At 37.1% G+C, this 23,022-nt stretch overlaps 1 protein-coding gene across 1 annotated transcript in view; it reads left to right on the top strand.

Annotated features, from left to right (window-relative positions):
* egfr (epidermal growth factor receptor) overlaps nt 1-23,022 on the top strand; it is a 149,081-nt gene that overhangs the window by 117,921 nt on the left and 8,138 nt on the right. The window contains exons 16-25 of the mRNA XM_008112902.3: nt 2,650-2,685; nt 4,110-4,251; nt 6,767-6,889; nt 7,211-7,309; nt 13,520-13,705; nt 15,970-16,125; nt 17,221-17,296; nt 18,463-18,609; nt 21,261-21,358; nt 22,820-22,987. Of these exons, the coding sequence (XP_008111109.1) occupies nt 2,650-2,685; nt 4,110-4,251; nt 6,767-6,889; nt 7,211-7,309; nt 13,520-13,705; nt 15,970-16,125; nt 17,221-17,296; nt 18,463-18,609; nt 21,261-21,358; nt 22,820-22,987 (1,231 nt within the window). The remainder of the gene's footprint in view (nt 1-2,649; nt 2,686-4,109; nt 4,252-6,766; nt 6,890-7,210; nt 7,310-13,519; nt 13,706-15,969; nt 16,126-17,220; nt 17,297-18,462; nt 18,610-21,260; nt 21,359-22,819; nt 22,988-23,022) is intronic.

Here is a 23,022-nt window from a genome sequence, read left to right on the forward strand (position 1 = left end):
CATCCATGGATTTAGGTATCCACCGCAGGGCGGAACCAAATCCCAGGGAATCAAATGCCCACTGTATATTATTCTTAAGGTTTGCCATGTTGTAATTCCATTATTTCAACTGATACTGTTATTCATAGTAGTTTCATATAATTTTCCCCTTTGGGAACATTTGGGAAGAGGTTGTTCATAAAGAAAATGATGTAGGAGGGAGATTTTATATATGTTTGTATTTTACTTCTCCAGTGTTGCCATTCTGTTTTGCTTTGAACCCCATTCCTGCAGCTGTTGACATTTTTAAAAGCTTGGAACCTCTTCATTACAGTTCTCTCTTGGCACTACACCTGACTGAATCATTAGTTACATACAGACAGGCTCAAAACACATGCCTAGACCGGGATTAGAGCTATGGTGACCCCTGATGGAAAGTTCACATAATGCTATGGGAGCTCTTCAATACTGACAGTCCCCAAGTTACAGACATCCGAACATACAACCCCTAGTTACAACAGGAAGTGAGAGGAAAGCTATCTCTAGGAAGGGAAGTTCGCTCATAAGAGTTATTGTGGGGAAAAGGTGTCTAAAGCTCTATCACCAATCCTTGTTCTCCCAAGCCAAAATTTTCAAAATCCAATTGTCACAGGGACAGAAAGTGAGCTGAAATCTTCTGAACAGAAGCACAGACAGCAAAACAAACATCACAGGGGTGTTAACTCTTCCCTATGTTATCCAAAACGTTTTTAAAAAATTGGCTGGAGTTACAATGAAAAAATGTACCTGTTTCAACTTACATCCAAACCCAACTTAAGAACAAACCTACAGAACTTATATTGTTCGTAACCTTGGACTGCCTGTAGCACCACATGGTTGCTTTATCAGACTTTTTTAAAAGGTGGGATACTAAAATCTTTTACGTAGGACAGCCATTATGTTCAGGTGATATCTATATATAAACTTCCCTCAGAGTCATACCAGTTTTCCTTAATGTTTTGGATTCAATTTAGGGTTTATTGTAATTTAGATATCATGTTTTCTGGCTGCTCACTTCTTTTATACCTGGGATGATTCCTGTGATTCATTCCTCTGCCTGTGGGTATACATATATTACATGAGCAGGTCATACAGGAATATTTGCAGAAAATTCCTTATGTATATTATCTAAGAAAGAATAAGTGAGTAAGTGAGGGAGGGCGGCCCTGGGTCTCGGATAATACGGAGTGTCGGATAAACGGAAGTCAGATAACCGAGATTCTATTGTATATGGCGAACATTCAATGCCATTAGACATACGACATACAGACACAGAGAGACACAGAGGCAGTTTTACATTTTGCAGCTTCGTGAGAGTATGCTCGATTCCGGCCACAGGAGGAGCTGCTGCTTCATCATCCACTGTGACACCGAGTCCTTGATAGAGTACTTTCTCATTCTTCCACACACTGCTGGACATTTTTATGGTGTCGTAAATTAGTTAAATTAGCCTCCCCACATAAAGCAGTACCTAAATTTCCAACCCAACAGATACAACTATCTTTTGGATTGCTTAGATCAACAACGAGTTGGGCTATTTAGTGGTCAGGCACTTAATCCAACCCACGCTGGCTTTGAACTCATGACCTCTCGATCAATAGTGATTTATTGCACCTGGCTACTAACTAGCTGCGCCACAGCCTGGCAGTGAAGTTAAACTGCATTGTATGAGTCTATACTGTTTGTATAAGGCAGTTTCAAACTGCATTATATGGCAATGTAGATGGAGCCTAACACATGCCTTTCAAGGTCTTGTTAGTGACTAGGTTCAAATTAATTTCTGTTCTAGTGTCCAGAAACATTAGAGACCATTTAAGAATGTCTGAGATATTTCTTGTGCTGCTTCTGTGAAGGATTGCCAATGAATCCTTTATCAGATAAATAGATTAAAGGAAAAACATTTAAAACATTTTAAAACCAATAGTTCCTAAATTTGAGGGGGAGGGGAATCAATGTCTGGATTTGTACATTCTCAACAGTAGAAGTGAAGTGAATCTAGCTCCTGAGTACTACTGCCAAATAGTTCTCAGTGTGGAAATCTCTGTTACTGAATTTTAGCCCTAAATCATAAGTCATTGAGGTTAATGTTTTATCCTTAAACAGAGAAGTGTTGTGTTGTACAGGGTGAGCAATAGCCTGAGAAATTTCCCTATCCCTAGAGGTTTTCAACCATTCACCTTTCTGTTTGTAATGAATGTTAGAATCTTAAAAGTGAATGTTTTATTCTCTCACAGCAAGTTGCTGTTTCCTTACATGTGGGTCAGTGAACAGTCGTCTCTTTGTGATAGGTTGCTTTGTGCAGTCAGGATGAACAATCTTTTGAAGTCATTAAAATACAACCCTTTTTGGAAACTGAATTTGTACTTAGGAAATGAGGGAGTGGAAAGTTCTCTGCTGTGCGAGAATACTATTCTGGCAGGCTTTCTTCCCAATATACTTAGAGACACTGTTCCATCAGTGGAACATACAGCATACTCTGTCCTCTGGACAAAGGTATCTACTTTAAATGTTTCTAGATGTTTTCACAAATATTTTGTTTCCTAAGCAAGTACCTTATCTTTAAAAATGTGTTCAGAGACACCAAAATAACATTCATTGAAGAATTTTTTACCATTTCTTTTCTTTTTACAGATGCAAAGGACCAGGACTTGAAGGTTGTCCTATTGGGTAAATATCACTGATTAATTATATGTGAGAATTAATAACATATATCTCTGTTTACATACATATTAACATGTGTACACATTATTTAGTAATCTGATTTTCTCCTTTTTCGTCAAATTTTACGCAAATTCTTACTGTGAGTAGAGATGTGTAACATAATCCTAAGCACTTTAGTTGAATTGGGGAACATTTTTAGGAAAACAAATTTCCCACCACTGAACCCCCCATAGATTTGACAGTTTACATGGCCAAGGCCCTAGCTTCATTGGCTCGTGAGAAGAACTCGTGTGGAACAAAATCAGCTGTGTTCTAGTCTGGGTACTTCACCCATCTCTCATTTTCTCCCCCACTGGAGAAGATGCAAAGAAGGGGAAACCAGCTGCCAGTTTCATACTGCCGGAGAGTTTCTGCAGCAAACATAAGGGTCTGGGAAATCTATGCATTTGATTGTACCTTATTCCAGAAACTGGACATTTCTACTATAAATGCATGTGTGTTTTCCCACAATCTTTCTGGCCTCCATTTCTTCTATGCAAAACTTTTTAATCAAAGTAAAATACCATCCGCAGGGTGATTTAACACTGGTCTTCGTTACATTTATTCACCAGCTCTCATTAAATTTTTAAAACTAGAAATTACATTACCAGTAGGCGTACAATCTAGAAGTGAGCATATTAAACTCATGCTAAAGTCACTCCACTGGCTGCCAACTTGTTTGCGAGCAAAGTGCAAAGTGTTGGTTATAACCTTTAGATCCCTACATGGATTGGGTTTGAGTTACCTACTAGGGGTGTGCAAAGTTTCAGAGCTCCGCTTTGTAATTTGAAGATTTGGATATTTCAGAAATACAAACCTCCAAATTACTAATCGGAAAGAACCCCTCCAAAGCATTTACAAATGAAAACACAAGTCTCTTGTTATTTGTTCTCCTTGTTATCAATTCTTCTCCCTTCTTTCTTATGTTTGCACATTCTGGGCTAGATAATGTTTGTTTCTCTTATGTCAAAACTGTGTAAAGTTACATGTTATTTGACCAACATTTTTGTACAAGATTATACTTGTTATTCCAAGTTACGAGTGGCCTTCATTGTGACACATCACTATGTGCATAATAGCAGTTTGGAGAGCAGCTTTACTCTCATTTGCTGAAAGATAGCTTGGTTCTGTTTTGTCTCCATATACTGAATTTAGTCGAATGTAGTGTGCTATGGATTGTAATGCAATTTTCTATTCATTTTGTGCACATTCCCACCAGGGTACAAGCAGAAGTGATTTCACTTGCAGCCTCGGCTGGGGGGGAGGGGTGCACATTACATTTGAGTAAATACAGTATTTTTAAGACAAAATAGTCAAGTCTGAATACTCGGTGAGCTGGCTTCTTCCCTTCAATAAAAAACCAATATAAAATTATTATTTTTGTCTTCTAGCTCGAAGGTCCCATCAATTGCTGCTGGAGTTGTTGGAAGTATTCTTGGCTTAGTTGTTATAGCATTGGGCATTGGTCTCTATGTACGCAGGCGTCACATTGTTCGGAAACGTACTTTGCGCAGGCTGCTACAAGAAAGAGAGGTAGGTACACTCAGTGATTCTAAAATGTGCTAGCTGAGATTTATTCAGATGGTGAGTGTCAGTTCTCCAGGATCCTTCCAGATCATATGCTGCAGCAGAACAAATGCACACTTATTCTTATTTTGATAATTAGAATCCAGGTGTTTTTGTCCAAGGGTGCACATCTCTTTGGGGAAGATACCATATTTGTTCCATTCAAGCAATGTTGTTTCTTCCTCTTAGTAGGCAAGAGCCTTTATCCTGATATTGTTTTATAGGATTATAACTCTGCACTTAATTACTGTGTTGTGTTGTGATCCTATCACCAGTGATCAGCCAAGAAGTGGAACTAACTAGATGAAACACAAATCAAAACTTGAACTACTTCTGGGAGTGTGGCTTCAAACTTGGTCTTGTAGCTTTAAATTAGACCTTTTCCTCTGCACTTAGATACTTTCTGCACACGCACACACGCAATGTCTATAAGGACAACTTAACACAATCAGAAAATGAAGTGGTTACTTTTTGTGATAAACCAATGTATGTTTTAATGTTCTCCCATGGAGAAAATCACTTAGGAAAACAGCATTTAAATCTAAGACTGCCTACAGTGGCACAGTCTCTTAAAAAAATTATTGAGATTTGAAAAGTAACATACATTTTTAAAAAAATGAAGATTTGAAGTGAAATAAGGGTGTAATTAATAGGGGAAAGTTGACTATTGTGGGAAGGGGTTGGTTTAGAGAAGGGAGATGGGTAAGGTAACTAGAATAAAGAAAGAAAAAGAGAGAGGGGGGGGGAAAAGGTAAAATGGAATGGAAGGGGAAACTTTTTTGTGGCTTCCAAAACATCCAACTGGGTCAAAATGGCCGCTTTGAGCTTGTCTCATGACCCTCTACATTTTTAAGTATACAAGGTTTTCCCTGTCTGAAAGTAATTTTTTTACTGTGTTCCAGTCATTCTCTCTTGACGTTTCGCCCACATTTATGGCAGGCATCCTCAGAGGTTGTGAGGTATATTGGAAACTAGGTCAGTGAGGTTTACATATCAGTGGAAGGTCCAGGGTGGGAGAAAGAACTTTTGTCTTCTCTCACCCTGGACCTTCCACAGATATATAAACCTCCATTGCCTAGTTTCCAATATAACTCACAACCTCTGAGGATGCCTGCCACAGATGTGGGCGAAACGTCAGGAAAGAATGCTTCTGGAACATGGTCATACAACCTGGAAAACTCACAGCAATCCAGTGATTCAGCCATGAAAGCCTTTGACAACACACTCAAATTACTTATTTGTGAAGTCTGAAGTGCAGCAGCCATGCTATATTATCATCAAATTAAGTTGTGATCTGATTAATAGAACATAACTTCATTTATAGCTGCTGTTGTGCTATTATCAGAATTCACTGAGTAATAGGCACACTTTTATATCCTTTTTTCTCCAAAAAGAATGGGGAGTGTGATCATTATTCAAAGAAAACAATTTTGTGGAGCCAGCTGTGTCTGGGGCTCTCCCTCTCTTTCTTCCAAGGAGGTGGGAAGGAAAAAGCAAAGCCCCATACTTAGCTACCTCCATTTGTAATTCTTTTTAAAAACTGTCTTACCAAGGAGGAGGAGAAGTCTGGATCTGGGGCTATTCCTTCTTCCTCCTGCCCCTTCAGAGGTAAAAAGAGCAAGGAGCAAGCTTGTTTTCTGCTGCCCTGCAGACTAGGACACGGAACAATGGCTTCAAACTACAGGAAAGGAGATTCCACCTGAACATCAGGAAGAACTTCCTGACTGTGAGAGCTGTTCGGCAGTGGAACTCTCTCCCCCGGACTGTGGTGGAGGCTCCTTCTTTGGAGGCTTTTAAGCAGAGGCTGGATGGCCATCTGTCGGGGGTGCTTTGAATGCGATTTCCTGCTTCTTGGCAGGGGGTTGGACTGGATGGCCCATGAGGTCTCTTCCAACTCTATTATTCTATGATTCTATGATTCTAAGAAATAAAAATTGTAACACGGCGTGTTACTGATTAGCCACTTTTAGCTGAAGATCAGAATATGCATTGGAAATGCCATAAATTCACAATGCTCATGTCATCTCTGGCAAATATGTCACAGATTGGTGCTTATTTCTCAGATAGATGCAAAACAAGCTATATAGTACATTGTTTCATAGTGTCGGCACTGCATAGTGCATAGTATAGGTACTGCTTTTTATCAATTTTTGAAGTGTAATATCTTCCTGCGAATTAGCTGTCTGGGAGGATTAGGTGAAATGTGCTCCTCATTAGTCCCCCTTTCTTTCTGGTTTAATTGCAATAACACATTTGTAAAATGATTTCAAACTTCTGAAGATTTTGTCCAGTTTTGTTTGATAGCACTGCATATCTATAGAGTTGATTCATTTTTATTTCTTAGCAGCATTTTGACTATAATTTGTTATAAATAACAGCACTGATGATTTCAGAGTATTACCTTTTCTCTGTTTCTGGGGAAAAAAGAAGGAAAATTACACTGCTTTATATTTCTGAAACTTGTCATTTTGGTTTTCATTAGCTTGTTGAGCCCCTGACTCCCAGTGGTGAGGCACCAAACCAAGCACTCCTAAGAATTCTAAAGGAAACGGAATTAAAAAAAGTCAAGGTTCTTGGTTCTGGCGCTTTTGGTACTGTCTTTAAGGTAAAGTCACTACTTTTTTTTATATAGGGAAAACACTATGTACATTTTCTTAGGTTAATTCACGGGAACTTAATTTTAAGCAAACATGGACAGAATCAGGCTGCTTCAGAATTTTAATGTTGCTTTTTAAAATAATATTTATAGTGTTAGTACATTATTCAAATTCCTTATATCGCATTCAGAAAACTATGTGAAACATACTTACTCTGTTAGATAGCCAGCTTATCTACTTGTTGCATTCTTAATCTTTTAGAAATCTCAAAAGTTACATGCACACTTTTCTCTTTAATTCTACTTTAAGCTTACCATGTTTTTAAACAGGGACTGTGGATTCCAGAAGGGGAGAAGGTTAAAATTCCTGTGGCCATTAAGGAATTGAGAGAAGCCACGTCCCCCAAAGCCAACAAAGAAATTCTTGATGTGAGTTTCACATTTATTTATATTTGGAGTATTGAAATTTTGGCTCTTTTCTCAGGTGAAAACAGTATGCAGGGAGGCATTATTAATAAATTGTGTGTGTTATGTCATTCTCTTAAATGTCTTCAGTGGATCCTCTGATGGATTGCAATTCCTGCTCTTAAAAATGTAAACATCCTGGAATAGGATGTAATCACTGATTAGTTGAAAGGAGAAATAGTGGTTTACACAGTTTGTGATTACACAATGGATGGGCTTCCATTGCTGTCAGATCCAGTACTTTGATGCTGCAATTTATATTCACTGCACTGTGCTAGGTATTGCTTGTGCTAGTGGTATGTATACAGTCATTATTGAAATACAGCCACCTCTTGATATTATTCTACTTATGTTACTTTGGATATGGCCTGGTAATACTATGGTATTACTTAAGTGTGCCTGGATTTGAAACAAATACAAATGCATATAGGGGCTTCTGAAATTGTGCTTTCATGTAATAATGTTCAAAACTTATAATGTAATGAGTTTGATTCTCCTCTGTTTATTTATAAGTAAGGATAAAATATTCAGTTGGAACATATTAAGGAAAAGCTAATATCTTAATAATTTCAGTTTAATAACTATTGGCTTGCGATGGTGCTTCTGCCAAGTAGCCCATCTGTATTTTAGAATGTGTTTTATGAATGTCCGATGTAAGTTAATAATTTTTAACTGTTTTATAGTGTACTGTACAATTTTTTTATATGTGTTTTATTGTAAGCCGCCCTGAGTCCCCTGTTGGGTGAGAAGGGCGGGATATAAATATTGTAATAAATAAATAGGTCTAATTGGTGACTACATGATTACGGACCAAAATGGATAAAGATGAAGACGCTAAATACTTCATAAGCACCTTGATGCCGATTTTGATGTTCTGCTTCAGAATATTGAATGCCATATCTTTGAGGGAGCTATCACATTTTTCTCCTACTCATCAACAGTTTATTTTTATAGGTAACTGACATTTCCCCATGGTAAGCAGGAGCATTTTGATAAGAATAGTATTCATGAGATTACTGATGAGGAGGAATACAACTGTGTCCTCAGTGCTTCTTCCAATGTGTGATCCCATCTTAGTGGTCAGCCAAAAGATAAACCTGACTATAACTTTAATACAAAGTAAAACTAAAAATATAACAGCAACAAAATGAAAATGATATAAAAACAGAACAGTGGCAACACATACAGCTTAAAAAGAACTTTACAAAATCCGTTTGATTAATAAAAATCATTTAAAAAAACTAACAAGACTTCCCTTTGGTCACTGTGCACCATCCCAAAAGGACTTGTCCTGCATTTGTAGGAGCTCCTTGAACATTCACCAGAATCTTTCTATTTGTAAAGAGATAAATAAAATGGGAATTGGGTAGCTAGGAAGTGCCTGGTATTTGGAGGGCCTGCTAGTCCAAAAGGACTGAAAAGTTCCTGCTTAAAAAGCCAGAATAAATTGTAGTATTTTAAGCTGGCAACCAAAGAACATCAAAACTTCCTTTTCTTACATAGCTATTCACCTCTTTTCTAGATGATGGCATTCTCAAGATTTTATTAGCTGAATACGTTTGTATGACTGAAGTTGCCCCTTCAGATAACCAAACTCCATGTTGTTCATAAAAGACTAAGGAAGTACTTACTGTATGTTGTTTTTGAAGTCCCTATTTTCCCCCAATACAACCTCTCCTAGATATTGGATTGTGTGGGGTCATGACAACATGGCTTGTAGACATAGTCCATAGATATTTTGAGGATAAGGACAACATCATTTCCCAAATTCTCACTGAGCTTTGAAATCATTTGGAAAACAGCAAGTATTACTGGTGTTCAATTGTCTTCAAACCTCAATATAAATCAAATGTGACTCCTTTCCTTCTCCTGGCTTCAAATATTAGTAGGATTCACACCAGAGGTACTTCCCAGTGATGAACTGATATAGTCAATTGAGACTCCTGTCTTATTTCACATTATGGTCTTACATCTGGCATGGGTCACATAGAGAAATGAACAAACAAAACCCAATCCATTTTAAGTGCTTGGAACATTAGGAGAAATGCAGCAATTCATAATTTTATTTGTTTACCTTATTAACAATAAATAAAGTACAATATTTCTGATTTTAAAGCTCAAAAAAAGAAAAAAGAACTAATGTTTAAGTAAGCTTCTTACTTTAGTGCCTTATACTGAAAAAATGATTTATGCATTTTCTCATGCAGTATCAAATAAATATATATATATATATATATAAAGTACAGTGGAAGATCTCCACTGAGCTTTATAATTTTATAAATGTGCCCAGAGCACATGGAAATAATTTTCTTGTATCTTACACTTTCACAGCCAAGTTCACAGTAGTGATTTTTTCTAGAATCTATAACAAATCTAGCTTTTTCTGATTTTATCAAGAGGAACCAACTTTCAGACCTAAATCCTGTTAGTCCTGACTAGAGTAGACTGATTCAATCAATGGGATTTACAGTATTTGTTCATTGACTCACTATTTAGCAATTGCTTGACTAGATATTTGTAACTAGGACAGAATACTTTTTCTCCTGATTCCTCCCTTTTATTACTAGATGGAGCATCAGTATCTCCCATTAGTTATGTTGCTGTAGAATTTTTATGCACTACAAGTGTTGTCAGTAATCCAATATTGTACACTCTCCAACTGTAGCTCCTAATGGCTTTATTAGGATATGAGTTAAGTCAGGAGATTGGCTGCCAAATACCAAGCATACCTCACAGATTTCCAAAATAAAGTTTTAAAACAAAAGCTGTGCTGTAACTTCTCAAAGTATTTTAAAGAACATATGACTGTACAATGGCTTCATTATTTTTTCCACGGCACTTTGCAATATCAAATGTAATAGGTTCTGCCAAATGCTGGAACAGCTCCATGCTCTGTGCGGCCAACACACGGCACACAGTCCGTAGAGAAAATTCCTGGCTTGGCTGGCTTGAAGCCAACTTCTGCAGGAGCGTGAGCTTAGATTTGTTTGGGAAATATTGATTTAATTAAAGAAAAAATGAAAGACGCATGGATCACAACATAAAAACATTGAAAGAAACAAAGGGATTTATCGCCATGAATATATTTGTGCCTAAATCTTAAAAAAAAATATTTATGTATAAAAGCACTTATAATATACATGGTAGTTTACATAACATTCTTTTTATGAAAATACACTTTCATATATCTTCGCATCCATTCCATATCAAACAAACTCTCACTTCAAAAATGCAAGTAGGCTTTGACTGAAGATGTTTGAGAGCTTCTGCTTTTATCTTTCATGCAGAACATTCAGATCTATAGCAGTTGTTATAGTTGCTAAGGGGATGAGGCAGAAATCTTCCTTTTCTGACATAGCTATTCACCTCTGTTCTAGATGAATTTAATCAAATTGTGGATCTCCATATGTCCCATAAATACAAAAAGAATGTAAAAAATTCAAAACATGATGATTAGTGCTCTTACATGTTACATCTGAGCGAAATCTGAGCAAAATTTTGATTAATCATGAGGAGATTATTTTCAATAATAATCTGCATGCTACATCCACCTAATTCTCAGAAATAGGTTGAAAAGGGACAAAATAAAAATAAAAACACTACCCCTTGTTGACATAGCTGGAACCAACTGCATTTTTGGCTTTTCCCAAAATTATTTTCTTCCATTTGGATAACATCTTCAAATTGTAAATAATTGTGTTAAGTTATAAAGTGTATTGAGTGAATTGGAAGAAAAACAGCATATCAATACAATAAATATTCAAAACAATAGGCTGTCACTATTAGTAGATGACGCAGGTAGGTAAATTTAAAAAATAGATAGTACAGCTAAATCAGCTTAGGTTCACAGTTCAGCCTCAAAGAAGGTTTAGGAGCAAGTGGACACTAATGCGGGAGACTAGGGGAACAGGCACAATGCCTAATCATTTTTGGATAGATGCATTTTCCATGGGCAGCGCTTCACTCAAATCTACCTGTTTTAGGGCTGAATCTGTTTTCACTAGTCCAATTGTATGAGCATGAATCTGGGTTCAACCCATCCAATCTGAATTAGTGTAGAAGAGGCAACAAGGGGATCAGCTATTCTGGATCTGATCATAACCAACAGTGGGGATCTCGTCAATGGAATGGAAGTGGTGGGGTCCTTAGATGGGAGTGACCATGTTATCCTAGAGTTTGTGGTACAAAGGAAGGGTAAAACTACCGAGAAGTCAAACATGCATTCAAGACTTTAGGAGAGCTGCCTTTAAGGAAATACTGAGTACTGAATCCATGAGCAGGAATACTAAAAGAGTGTTAATGATGGATGGGAGTTTCTTAAAAGTGAGATACTGAAGGCAAAATTGCAAGCAGTGCCAGCAAGGAGAAAAAGCTGGAGAAGTGTAAAACAACCAGAATGGATGTCCAAAGAACCTTTAACTAAGCTAAGATTTATAAGAGATGTGCACAAGAAATGGAAAAGGGGGAGAAATCTCCAAAGAGGAATTCAAACAAATAACCTTTGTAGAGAAACTATTTAGAGAAAAAGTTCATAAAGCTAAGCTGCAAAATGAGTTCAGTTTTGCCAGAGATATTAAAACCAATAAAAATGGGTTATTTGATTATGTCTATAGAAAAATGAAGAAAAAAGAAATGGTAGAGCCTCTGGGTGAAGAAGGTGGTGAAATTCTAATGGAATAGGCAAAATGCAGAGCTGTTCAGCACCTTCTTTGCCTCAGTCTTCTCCCAAAGGGTGATTGGTGTTCAACCTGAGCAGTATGGAACGGATTAGGTAATGGGGAAATGCAACCCAAAATAGGTTAATAAGTAGTCCAGAAATACCTGGCTATCCTGCTGTAAATGAATTCAAGTCCCCAGGGTCAGATGAACTACATCCAAAAGTATTGAAAGAACTAGCAGAAGTAATTTCAGAATGACTGGCAATAATCTTTGAGAATTCTTGGAGAACGAGAGAAGTCTCAGCAGACTAGAGGAAGAAAAATGTTCTTCCTATCTTCAAGAAGGGGGGGGAGGAGAGCACCTAAAATGATCAGAGGTCTAGAGATCATTGCCCTATGAGGAGCATTTTAAAGAGCTACTTGGGGTTGCTTTTGAAGACTGTTGAGAAGCTTTAAATGGTCCAACCATATTGCTCATCGGAGCAGTGTACAGGGAGCATACAACCCCCATGTTACATCAGTTCCACTGGCTGCCAGTCTGCTACTGAGCACAATTCAAAGTGCTGGCTTTAGCCTATGAAGTCCTAAACTGTTCTGGCCCAGCTTACCTGTCCGAACATATCTCCCTCTATGATCCATCTCGGAGTTTAAGATTGTCTGGGAAGACACTGCTCTCGGTCCCGCATCCTTTGCCGGCATGACTGGTGGGGACGAGAGACGGGCCTTCTCAGTGATGGCTGTGGAATTCTCTTCCCAGAGATTTTAGATCAGCCCCCTCCCTCCTGACATTCTGTAAGAGAGTGAAAATGTGATGACGCCTTTGGAGAACCTGTGGAATAGATACATATGGAATTATGTGCAATGTCTATTAGAACGGCCCAGATTACAATTGTGAATAGTGTGGTTAATAGTGAAGGTATTGTTTTAAATGTTTTAATGTATTTTATCATTCTATTTTAAAATGTTATTTTAATTGTACATTGTTTTAAGGCATTGAATAGTTGCCTATGTGTGAAGGCAGTCCTCTCCGGGGTAGAGAAAGGCGGGGTATAAATGTCGTAAATAAATGTTTAGCCTGCAGAAGAGAAGGTTAAGAGGAGACATGATAGCCATGCATAAATATGTGAAAGGATGTTATAAGGAAGAGGGAGCAGGTTTGTTTTCTGCTGCCCTTGAAACAAGGACACTGAGCAATGGGTTCAAATGACAGGAAAGGAGATTTCACCTGAACATTCAGAAGTACGTCCTGATTGGAAGAGCTATTCAGTAGTGGAAATCTCTGCCTTGGATTGTGGTGGAAGCTCCTTCCTTGGAAGCTTTTAAACAAAGGCTGGATGGCCATCTGTCAGGGATGCTTTGACTGTGCTTTTCCCGCATGGCAGGGGGTTGGACTAGGTGGCCCATGTGGTCTCTTCAAACTCTATTTATTCTATTATTCTAAGTGTTGTTTCCTTCAGTTTCATGCATTAAGTATTTTGAAATTTTAGTTTGTCTCTTTTCTCTCTCTCCTGATCAGGAAGCCTATGTAATGGCAAGCGTAGACAACCCCCATGTGTGCCGTTTGCTGGGAATTTGCCTCACATCTACAGTCCAGCTCATCACACAACTTATGCCATATGGGTGTCTTCTTGATTATATCCGAGAGCACAAGGATAACATTGGATCCCAATACCTTCTCAATTGGTGTGTGCAGATTGCAAAGGTAAATTAACAGCAATGCCCATCTAGTCATTTAGTGCTATATAGAAACATATCTATATAAATTGGCCCAAAAATCAAAAGCTGATAGAATGTACATAATGCGACAGTCTTTTCCATAATATCTTATATTTATGAACAAACTGATCAATACCCTGATTCATATTTAAGTCATAACCCACATTAACTAAGTCTTGCACTACCCTGGATCAGCAAAAGCAAATGCTGCTAATCTTGAAACCATTGCAAATCTTCTTACAGTATCTGACTCACAAACAGGAAATCAGATCCCAGAGGTACTCTTCCACAGAGTTCATTCTTTTCCTTGATTCCTACAGCTTTGACACAGTGATTTTTATTCAATCTAAAATGCCTTTTTCTTTAAGCATCTGAAGCACAGAATGTTTCTCAAGACAAGTGTGTCTCAGGAGGCAAATAATATACTTCCTAAGTAAGAGGAGGGGGTGAAGTTACAGCTCAAAACATAACAAGCAATTTATTGATGGCCAGCCACTGGTTCTGAAAAAATTAATCATCCTACAGTATACTCATAACATGTTGGCAACAAATAGGTTTCACTGGAACTAATCTCACAAAAGTATGTCCAGCATTGTCTCCTATATATTTTAAGCTTAGTATCTTATAAATATTTGTGTTTTATTAAATTTGTATTCCACTCAGTGCCTTTCAAATTGTGCCAGCCAGCTGAAATATATGAAAATACCATTAAAATTGTATAAAAGAGATCAAAACCCAAAAGCATAATTTAGCAACAGCCCAGGTTCAGTACCCATGGTCTATCGGAATAATTATTTAAAATAATTAAATTCTATTTTAAATTTTATATTTCTGGGATTAGACAAATAAAATATTTGTAAATACACGCCATTTGAGGGATATTGTACCTTAGAATACATATATGAGCTCAATTGTAGAATAGCTAGATTTAATAAACTTTAATAAATTACACAGTTCTTGAGTAATGAGGATTCAGTGTGGTTGTTTACTATGTGTCTGAGAATAACAGCTCATTAAAATCATATTTATGTAATGAAGCCAGATTTTATAGTGGCCTTCTGCAGTGATTTGTCTGGCAGCACTGGAAACCCTTAGGTCATTGTGGGAGTTTATCAGAAAATCTTTAGACGGGATTATGATGTTGATCTAAGGCGAATGGAAAAAAGGGGGTGGACTCATGGGAGTAAACATTTTCTCAAGTCTGTGTTATTATCCTATTGGCAAGCACATACACAAATTGTTGACTGTGTCCACACACAGTTTCTTGGTGGCATCTATACAAAATTAACCAATTAACAATTGCAGTTCTTTCATGATTGAGAAAAAAACATCAGCAGAGTTTTGTGTTAGTGTAGATTCTACCAAATAGATCCTGCTCTAAATGCAGTGTTAGTCCCAACTAGAGCAGACCCACAGCTATAATATTATAGCTGGAACTAGCAATTGAACTAGTGGCCACTCTTGTAATAATTATTATCTCTGGTGCAGTAACAATAATTACAGACTAGATGAGTTGTTTTTAACAGAAGCTGATGATATTGTTTAGTCTGTTAGATTGAAGATAATACATTATTATGCTAATGTTTTAGATGGAAAATATTTTTTATACTAATGTTTTCTTAGCAAACAGTTAACACTACAGACATGCAGCCTTCAAGGTCCGAAAATACAGTGCCTCCTATCATGATATTTGCTCTCTCTGGACTTGGCTATCACTGTTGGCTCTGTTTCTTGTGATTCTTTGGCTCTGCCTCCATTGACTCTTTGCCTCCACCCTCCCAGCTCCACCAGGCATGAGTGTCCATGCGATCATGTCCTGTACTGAAGAACTATTGTGCCACATTATCAGTTTGGGGAAATATAGAGGAATGTTGTGGAGTGCTAATCAATTATTTAATTTAATTATATTATTGGGAGAGGGGCATCTGGAAAGTTTGAAAAGCCATAACATTCTGGATACCCCAAAACAAGATCAGTGCTGAAATGACTCCATATGCATTTGATTATAGAGGAAACTGGATTAATCCATACAGTGCAAAGCCTCATAGTAAAATCATATCTGTTGTAAGAATCTTAACAGTGTATGTTTAAATTACATAATCATACTCTGCTCCCAGTACTTTCCTTCATGCGAGTTTGGAACTGCTTTAATGCAAGTGTCCTTTTATCCAATATGAGATATCTTTCTTTGCAATGGTTGTAGAGTGGTTGAATAAGATTTTATAACTATACTTTGTATCTTTGCTGTAGGGAATGAATTATTTGGAAGAACGTCGTTTAGTACATCGTGATTTGGCTGCCAGGAATGTTCTAGTTAAGACTCCTCAACATGTAAAGATTACTGACTTTGGACTGGCAAAATTGCTTGGCGCAGAAGAAAAGGAGTACCATGCAGAAGGAGGAAAAGTATGATATACAAACATTATTTACGTTTAGTGTATTTAACAGGATGCTAATGCTTTTGCAAAATGAAATCTTTGTATATGGAAGGAAGGTTAAAATAAGAATTATGGCATGTGTTGTTTTTTCCCCAAAAAGCGTTTTTTTATTTGATACAATCCAACAATTAACAAAATTTTTGCGATGCATGTCTTATTTCAATATACATAATACCAAAAGTAACTAATGCTTAAATGACATTTTAAACGATCCTTTGGAATGTATCACGCAACCCTTACCCTCCCCCCATTCCCCCTCCCCCCTGGAACAGCAATTCAATATATTTACATTGTATCATTTTAACTGTGTGGAACGCCTGGTTCAAGGTGGTGTATCTTTCGTCTCCATCTATTTTGTCAATTAGGACTGACCATTTCCTGAACCAGTCTTGTTCTTTTAGGCTATTTGTATATTTTCTTTTCCTTTGTTTAATGAAATCACTAATTATATATTCTGATATATAAGACCACCAAGTTTCTATGTCCCATTTTGTCTCATCCCTCCATCCTCAGGCAATCAATGCTTGTATTGCAGCTGTCATATATTTTAGAATCTCAGTCCCTTACCTTTATTGTGAGAGACATAAATCTGGCTTTGTCCCATATTAATTCTTTCCCTATTATTTCTTCCATTTCTTAATTATGGCATGTGCTGTTGAAGGCTTTCATGGCTGGAATAACAGAGTTGTTGTGTGTTTTCATCCGAATTGTGGGAACATCCAAATTCCAGAGATCTCCATTTCACATTTTTAAAACTGCCTTGCTTTGGAGGAAGGAGGTGAAAGTGAAGCTCCAGAGATCTCCATTTTATAGTTTGTAAACTGTCTTGCCTTGGAAGAAGAAAGGCAAGCAGAGGGAATCTGTCCCAGACAGCTCTGAAATTATTATGAGAACATAAAAACACCAATTTTGCCATCCAAAAAATGAGGATGTGACTATTATGCAGTAGCCACTATTATTCAATGAAATACTGTAAATTCCTTAATCATTAGCTGTTTACAATATTTCTTAGAGCTACCTGTCTTGCTGTTAGTTTTAACGATGACGTTTGAACTCATCTTAGGTTCCTATTAAGTGGATGGCTTTGGAGTCTATTCTGCACCGCATATATACCCATCAAAGTGATGTTTGGAGTTATGGTGAGTAGAAGAAATGTTTCGGTGGATTTCCAGTTGACATGATCTGCAGTTTTTCCCCCCTGCTTGTTTTCTTAATGTTCTTTCCTTTCCTGCTATTACGTTTATAATAGCCTACATAGCCAATTAACTGAACCTAATGATTATAGATATCATATATTTGTACATAATGTAGCAAAATGTCTCTCCTCCATGGCTACCAACCCAAAAATTGAAACCCCTAAAGTGTTGGTTTTTTTTTAAGAATAGTCTTTATCCAAGTTAAACAATCTGCAACATGGGGAACGGTTTCAAAACATATTTCAAACAGGCCTAAAAGTCATTCTGAAAAGACTGAAAAACACCTTAGCTCATGTGTGCATATGCAGCTAAATCCCATCATGCCAAGTCACAGCTAGATTTTAATGCATTCCTTCTGTAAAGATCCCAAAGACGTGCCCCAACACAGAACCACTCTCTAGAGATCTGTGAAGATAATCCCAAAATCCTTCATTACATGCATGTTTAAAAATGTTGACAAGGAAGTCCAAATTTGCAAATCCTATGGTTTGTGCTGTACCATAACACTGCAGACAGATAAAAAAGGAAATCATATCTTTTAGGTAAATGGCACCATCGGCAAATATAGATGAAGCAGTAGATTTATTTATAAATGATACAGCAAAATATGCATGGGCAATAAGCGTTATCTCATGTTTAGCATAACCTTGAGTCTCCTTCGGGAGAGATAAAGCGGGGTATAAATAAATATAATAATTCATGTTTCAGTTCCAAAACAATATTCCAGAAAAAAAGTGATCTGGTACAGATTTACGCATTACTTCTCTGAGGTTATAAATCTATATGTCTGATGGGGCTGATGAAAAAAATGGCAGCTGCTATTTTAATGAGCTGAGAAATTTAATCTCCTCGTGCCTTGTTTCTTATAGTGAAGGATGTGATCTTTTGTAAAATGTGTCTTTATTTAACAAAGTTTATACCTATAGAAGAATACATTATTTTGTTGTACTTGAGCACAAACCAGTTGTAGAGAATCCTCAGAAGATTCCCTCTTGATCTGACGCTAAGATTGAATATCCATGCTCTCAAGACTGTTGAACATGCAAGTCGTTTTGTACCTAGCTTTCTGGGTGAGTCTTTTAACATTCTCTGCAATTGTGATATTTCAGGTGTCACTGTCTGGGAATTAATGACATTTGGATCAAAACCATATGATGGCATCCCGGCCAGTGAAATTTCCTGTGTCCTGGAAAAGGGGGAGAGGTTGCCCCAGCCTCCAGTTTGTACAATTGATGTCTACATGATCATGGTCAAATGTAAGTCAGCTTCCCCTCCCATTTGCACAGCAGATGCCTTCATGATTATTGTCAAATATAAGCAGTTACAGATTTTGGTCTGAGTATTATGAGTAAAATGGGATACAAATCTTTGTTTATTTCATTGCCACATATAAGAATCAATAATTTCAAAACTTTCTTTCTCATTCTCCAAAAATGCAAATTTTCCTGCACAATTGTACTTTAAGATTTCATAGGAGAAAATCCATTAATTGAAGAAAGTACTGGTGGAACATTCATTTGCAGTGAAAGTTTTAGCACAGAAAAATATTTTTGAGCAACAGTTTTTAGAAAAATCCTATAAAAATCAGTGGCAATCAACCAGAACTCTACAAAAAGGGCTGAATATATATATTCCTTGATGTCCACATAAAACTTAGTGTATTGTTGTGCATTCACAAAGCCTGTCCATCTTGCTGTTTGTCTTCTGTTTAAATGTGAAAGATTATGATTTGTTTAGTATTCTTCGCTTGTTTGCTAGCACAAGGTCCATTTTAAGATGTTTTCAAAAAACGGTCAAGAAGAAAGCTACTAAAAAGATTACAAAAGTATTTTATTCAAATCGAGATGCTGAGGTTGTGCTCAGAAAAATAAAACATTTTTAAACAATAGTACAAATTGATGCCATATCCCCCAATTGGCTTGGTTTTAAGAAAGATGTTTTCAATAATGTGAATGAATACTAGTGCCAGTTTTATTGTAGTTAATATATTAGAAACAAATATTTTCAATAAAGTATGTGAAACAAGAGAACTCTAGAAAATATGAAGGCTTTGAAGTAGGATTATATTTTAGTTGTTCTATAATGTTTTTCATTTTAAAATTTTAACAGGTTTTCATAAACTAGAAAAACAATGTCATACACAACAAATATTAATTAATAAAATGTAGAATAACAATATAGAGCCAAAGCAAAAAAAAAAAGTTTTGTGTTTAAATTTTTTTACACAGGACTATAATATTTACTCAAGTATAGTTGCACCCTCAATTGTAATACACATCTCAATGTTGAGGTGTGCATTACAAAACAAAATTGTTGCCAAATGTAATGTGCCCCTTCTTTGCCAGTCAGTTGAGAGGCAAGAAGTGGTGCTTCTCCCCAAACTCGCCAGCCTCAGCCTGGTGGAGGAGTGGCAGTTTTCCAACTGGCCTCATTCAGTCCGTGAATGAAGCCAGTAAAGAAAGTCGCACTCCTCCGCCAAGACAAGACTGGCAAGGTCACCAGGCTCGGCTTGGCAGAAAGTGCCCCTTCTCCTTGCCTCTCAAAAGGGTGTCCTTTTGCCAAGCAGGCATTCTGTTATATTTATGGAAATAAATGTAGGTGGATGTGTATTCACAAGTAATCCACTAGATGGCATCAAAATTCTTTGTTTTGAATTTCAGAGGTCCTATTGCCTGTATATTTTAAAGTTCACACTTCCCATATGATTTGGGATTTCTTGACAGATTGCATAATTGGTTCTTTCCAAGGCTATAGACTAAAAAGGAAGATATTAATAAGCTTGTTAACACATTTAATAGAATTAAGATCTCTCTAAATAATCATCGAGATAAACAGCATTTGTACCATAAGTGCTTCCCATTTTCTTCTAATATCCATAACATTATTATCTCTTAATTTAGGGCTGCTCTACATGTTACCTAAGCAACACAGAACCAGTGCTGCATGGATCTTCCCATGCTGCTCTGGCAGCATACCAAGATATGCAGCTGCTTTATATCAAATCATCCAGCCCCCTCAACCATTCTAACATAGTGCCTCTTCAAAGGGCAAGGATGCGCTGGAGCATGCTTTTAGGCCTTTAAGCTCAGATAAACAAAGTCAAGGGATACTCCAAAATAGATCCCTTAATGTGCATCAGTGCACTGTAGTATAATCCACCTTGCATAGTGAAACAGACTCCATAGAATGCAAATCACCCTGTTGAACTGCTCATGCACATGCCAGCAGCGTAGTTGAAAATATGCATCCTCTCTGGTTGTCAAGCCTCGAAAACTGCAGATCCTGAGCCTAGTTAGAGGTCAGCCTCTGTGCTGCATGCATCCAGCCCCCAAACAGATTCCAGGATTTCCAGTGCAGTAACCTGCACAGTCAGCTTCTTTCTATGCTGATTTCACCTGGAGTAAGTGATCTGTGTAGAGGGGTCCAAGATCTACCTGAGACTTATTTAAGGGTAAATAGGAGGGATTCAGTTTGAGCCTCTCCACAAACAAAACCATAATCCTCACAGAACTGTATAACAAAGCAATTAGATGGAACAGAGACCTTTTTCCATTGCCGCATATTATATGTTTGCTTTTTACAATATCATGCTAGAATGGGAAAACAAGCAATCATACAAAATTTATTCCCATCTAAATACTCTACAGGTTGCCTCTTATTTTGTTTTAGAGTACAAATTATTTTGTTTGACTGGCTGGTTATTTATATACATGGGTACATGGGTAAATGGGTGGTGAAAGACGACACATTTAACTTCCTCCCACCAGCAAGCCCTAAGCGTTTATGACAGAACTCTGTGTGGATCTTTGTCATTGCTCATGTTTGTTTCGTTTTCTCTATGATATAACCCCTAACCACATTAAAGTGTCCTCTTTTCCTCCTCAACGTGTTTTTGTGTGTCCTTCAGGTTGGATGATTGATGCAGAGAGTCGTCCCAAATTTCGGGAACTGATAGCAGAATTCTCCAAAATGGCTCGGGACCCACAGCGCTATCTGGTTATACAGGTACTGGTTATCAAATAGTGTAATACTTACTTTCTCTTGGAAAAGAGTTAGGCTAAAGCCTTTATATCACATGAATGCAATATTGCACTACAGTTGTGTTTGCATTGATAAAATATACTTACCAGGTTGAGCACCTTTCTTCCACAGTGCAATTGTGCTGGTTTGCCAATTTGTGTTCCTGTAATCTCATTCTGCACTCCCTCGTAACCTTGATTTCCCACATTATCACTGTTCCTTAATATTTTTTATTTTTAGTTCAGTTGCACGATTCTAGCATTTAAAAAGGCAAAAATAACTATATAACTATAGAATAAAAAATAAAAGAAAAATAGCCCATTAGGGAATAGTGAGGAAAGACAGGAGGATGTTACATTACTGCTGCCATGCCAGCACAGGAACAGGAGGAAACACTGTGGGATTGGAAGCTATTTATATGTTTTACCCCTTAATAGCTAGAGACAAGAGAATCATGAGGAAGAGGTGGACCAGCACTGGGATACACACAACAATGCCAGTTTGCTTGCCTTGTGCAATATAGTTCTTCAAGTGGATAGAAAAATAATTAGAATTTATTTTGGATTTATTTTATTGTTTTCTCTGTCATGTAGAAATAGCAAAATATATGCTTTGGTTTTATTTTAAATAAGAGTTATGCAGTCCAGTAATATGGTTTTGATGTATTAGCTTTCAATTCACAAACCACAGCTTTGCATTGCTAATAATTACCTGACATTATGTATTGGTATAGATACATGTGCAGGGATGATGATATGTCAGGTTGTCGGCCAGATTTGATTCTGAGGACTTACCAAATTGTTTAATGATGTAAGAAAATGTTTGACCAATCTCATATATAATGGAAATAACACCGTGAGAAAAAAATCTACTACCATATTTCCTCACGTTTCATGCTCTCCTTTTTTGGCTAAATTATAAATACAAACAATTTAGAGGAAGGGAAAAAAATATCAGTAACATCATCTCCCAAGGTGTAAATTCCACATATTCCTACTTATCATATTCAGGAAGAAGGAGAGTGAACGGAATCCACTTTGGGTCATTCCAATAGTTTATTGAAACATTTGTTTTACTTCATTTCAAATCCCTTGGATGTTTTCTGTGCAGATACCTCTATTCTAGTTCCAGCATACAAACACAATTTGGGGAATGTGATAATCAACGTGTGCCACCTGCCAGGGGAGCAACATGGGAAGGAGGCTTTTATCTTTAAACACCATACTTGTGGGAAGCAGGATGTTGTACTAATATTTAATCTAATAGAGCTCTTACATTTTAATATGCTTACATTAAATGGTGCCCAACTTTTAGACATTTAAGCATTCCTTTTCTCAATTTCAATTCATATTTTACAGTTCTATAAGGTGATTTTTTTAAACTACTAAATGTGAAAATAGTGCATCCTGAAAACAGAAATTGTCATTACTATTTGCTTTGGAACAGGGAGATGAAAGAATGAACCTACCAAGCCCAACAGACTCAAAATTTTACCGTAGCCTCATGGAAGAAGAGGACATGGAAGACATTGTGGATGCAGATGAATACCTTATTCCACACCAAGGATTTTTCAGCAGCCCATCAAATTCCCGGACACCTCTCCTAAGTTCACTGGTATAAGCTTGTTTACAAAAATCTTCCATATTGAG

This window comes from Anolis carolinensis, chromosome 6, assembly GCF_035594765.1.
Source record: "Anolis carolinensis isolate JA03-04 chromosome 6, rAnoCar3.1.pri, whole genome shotgun sequence".
NCBI lineage: Eukaryota > Metazoa > Chordata > Lepidosauria > Squamata > Dactyloidae > Anolis > Anolis carolinensis.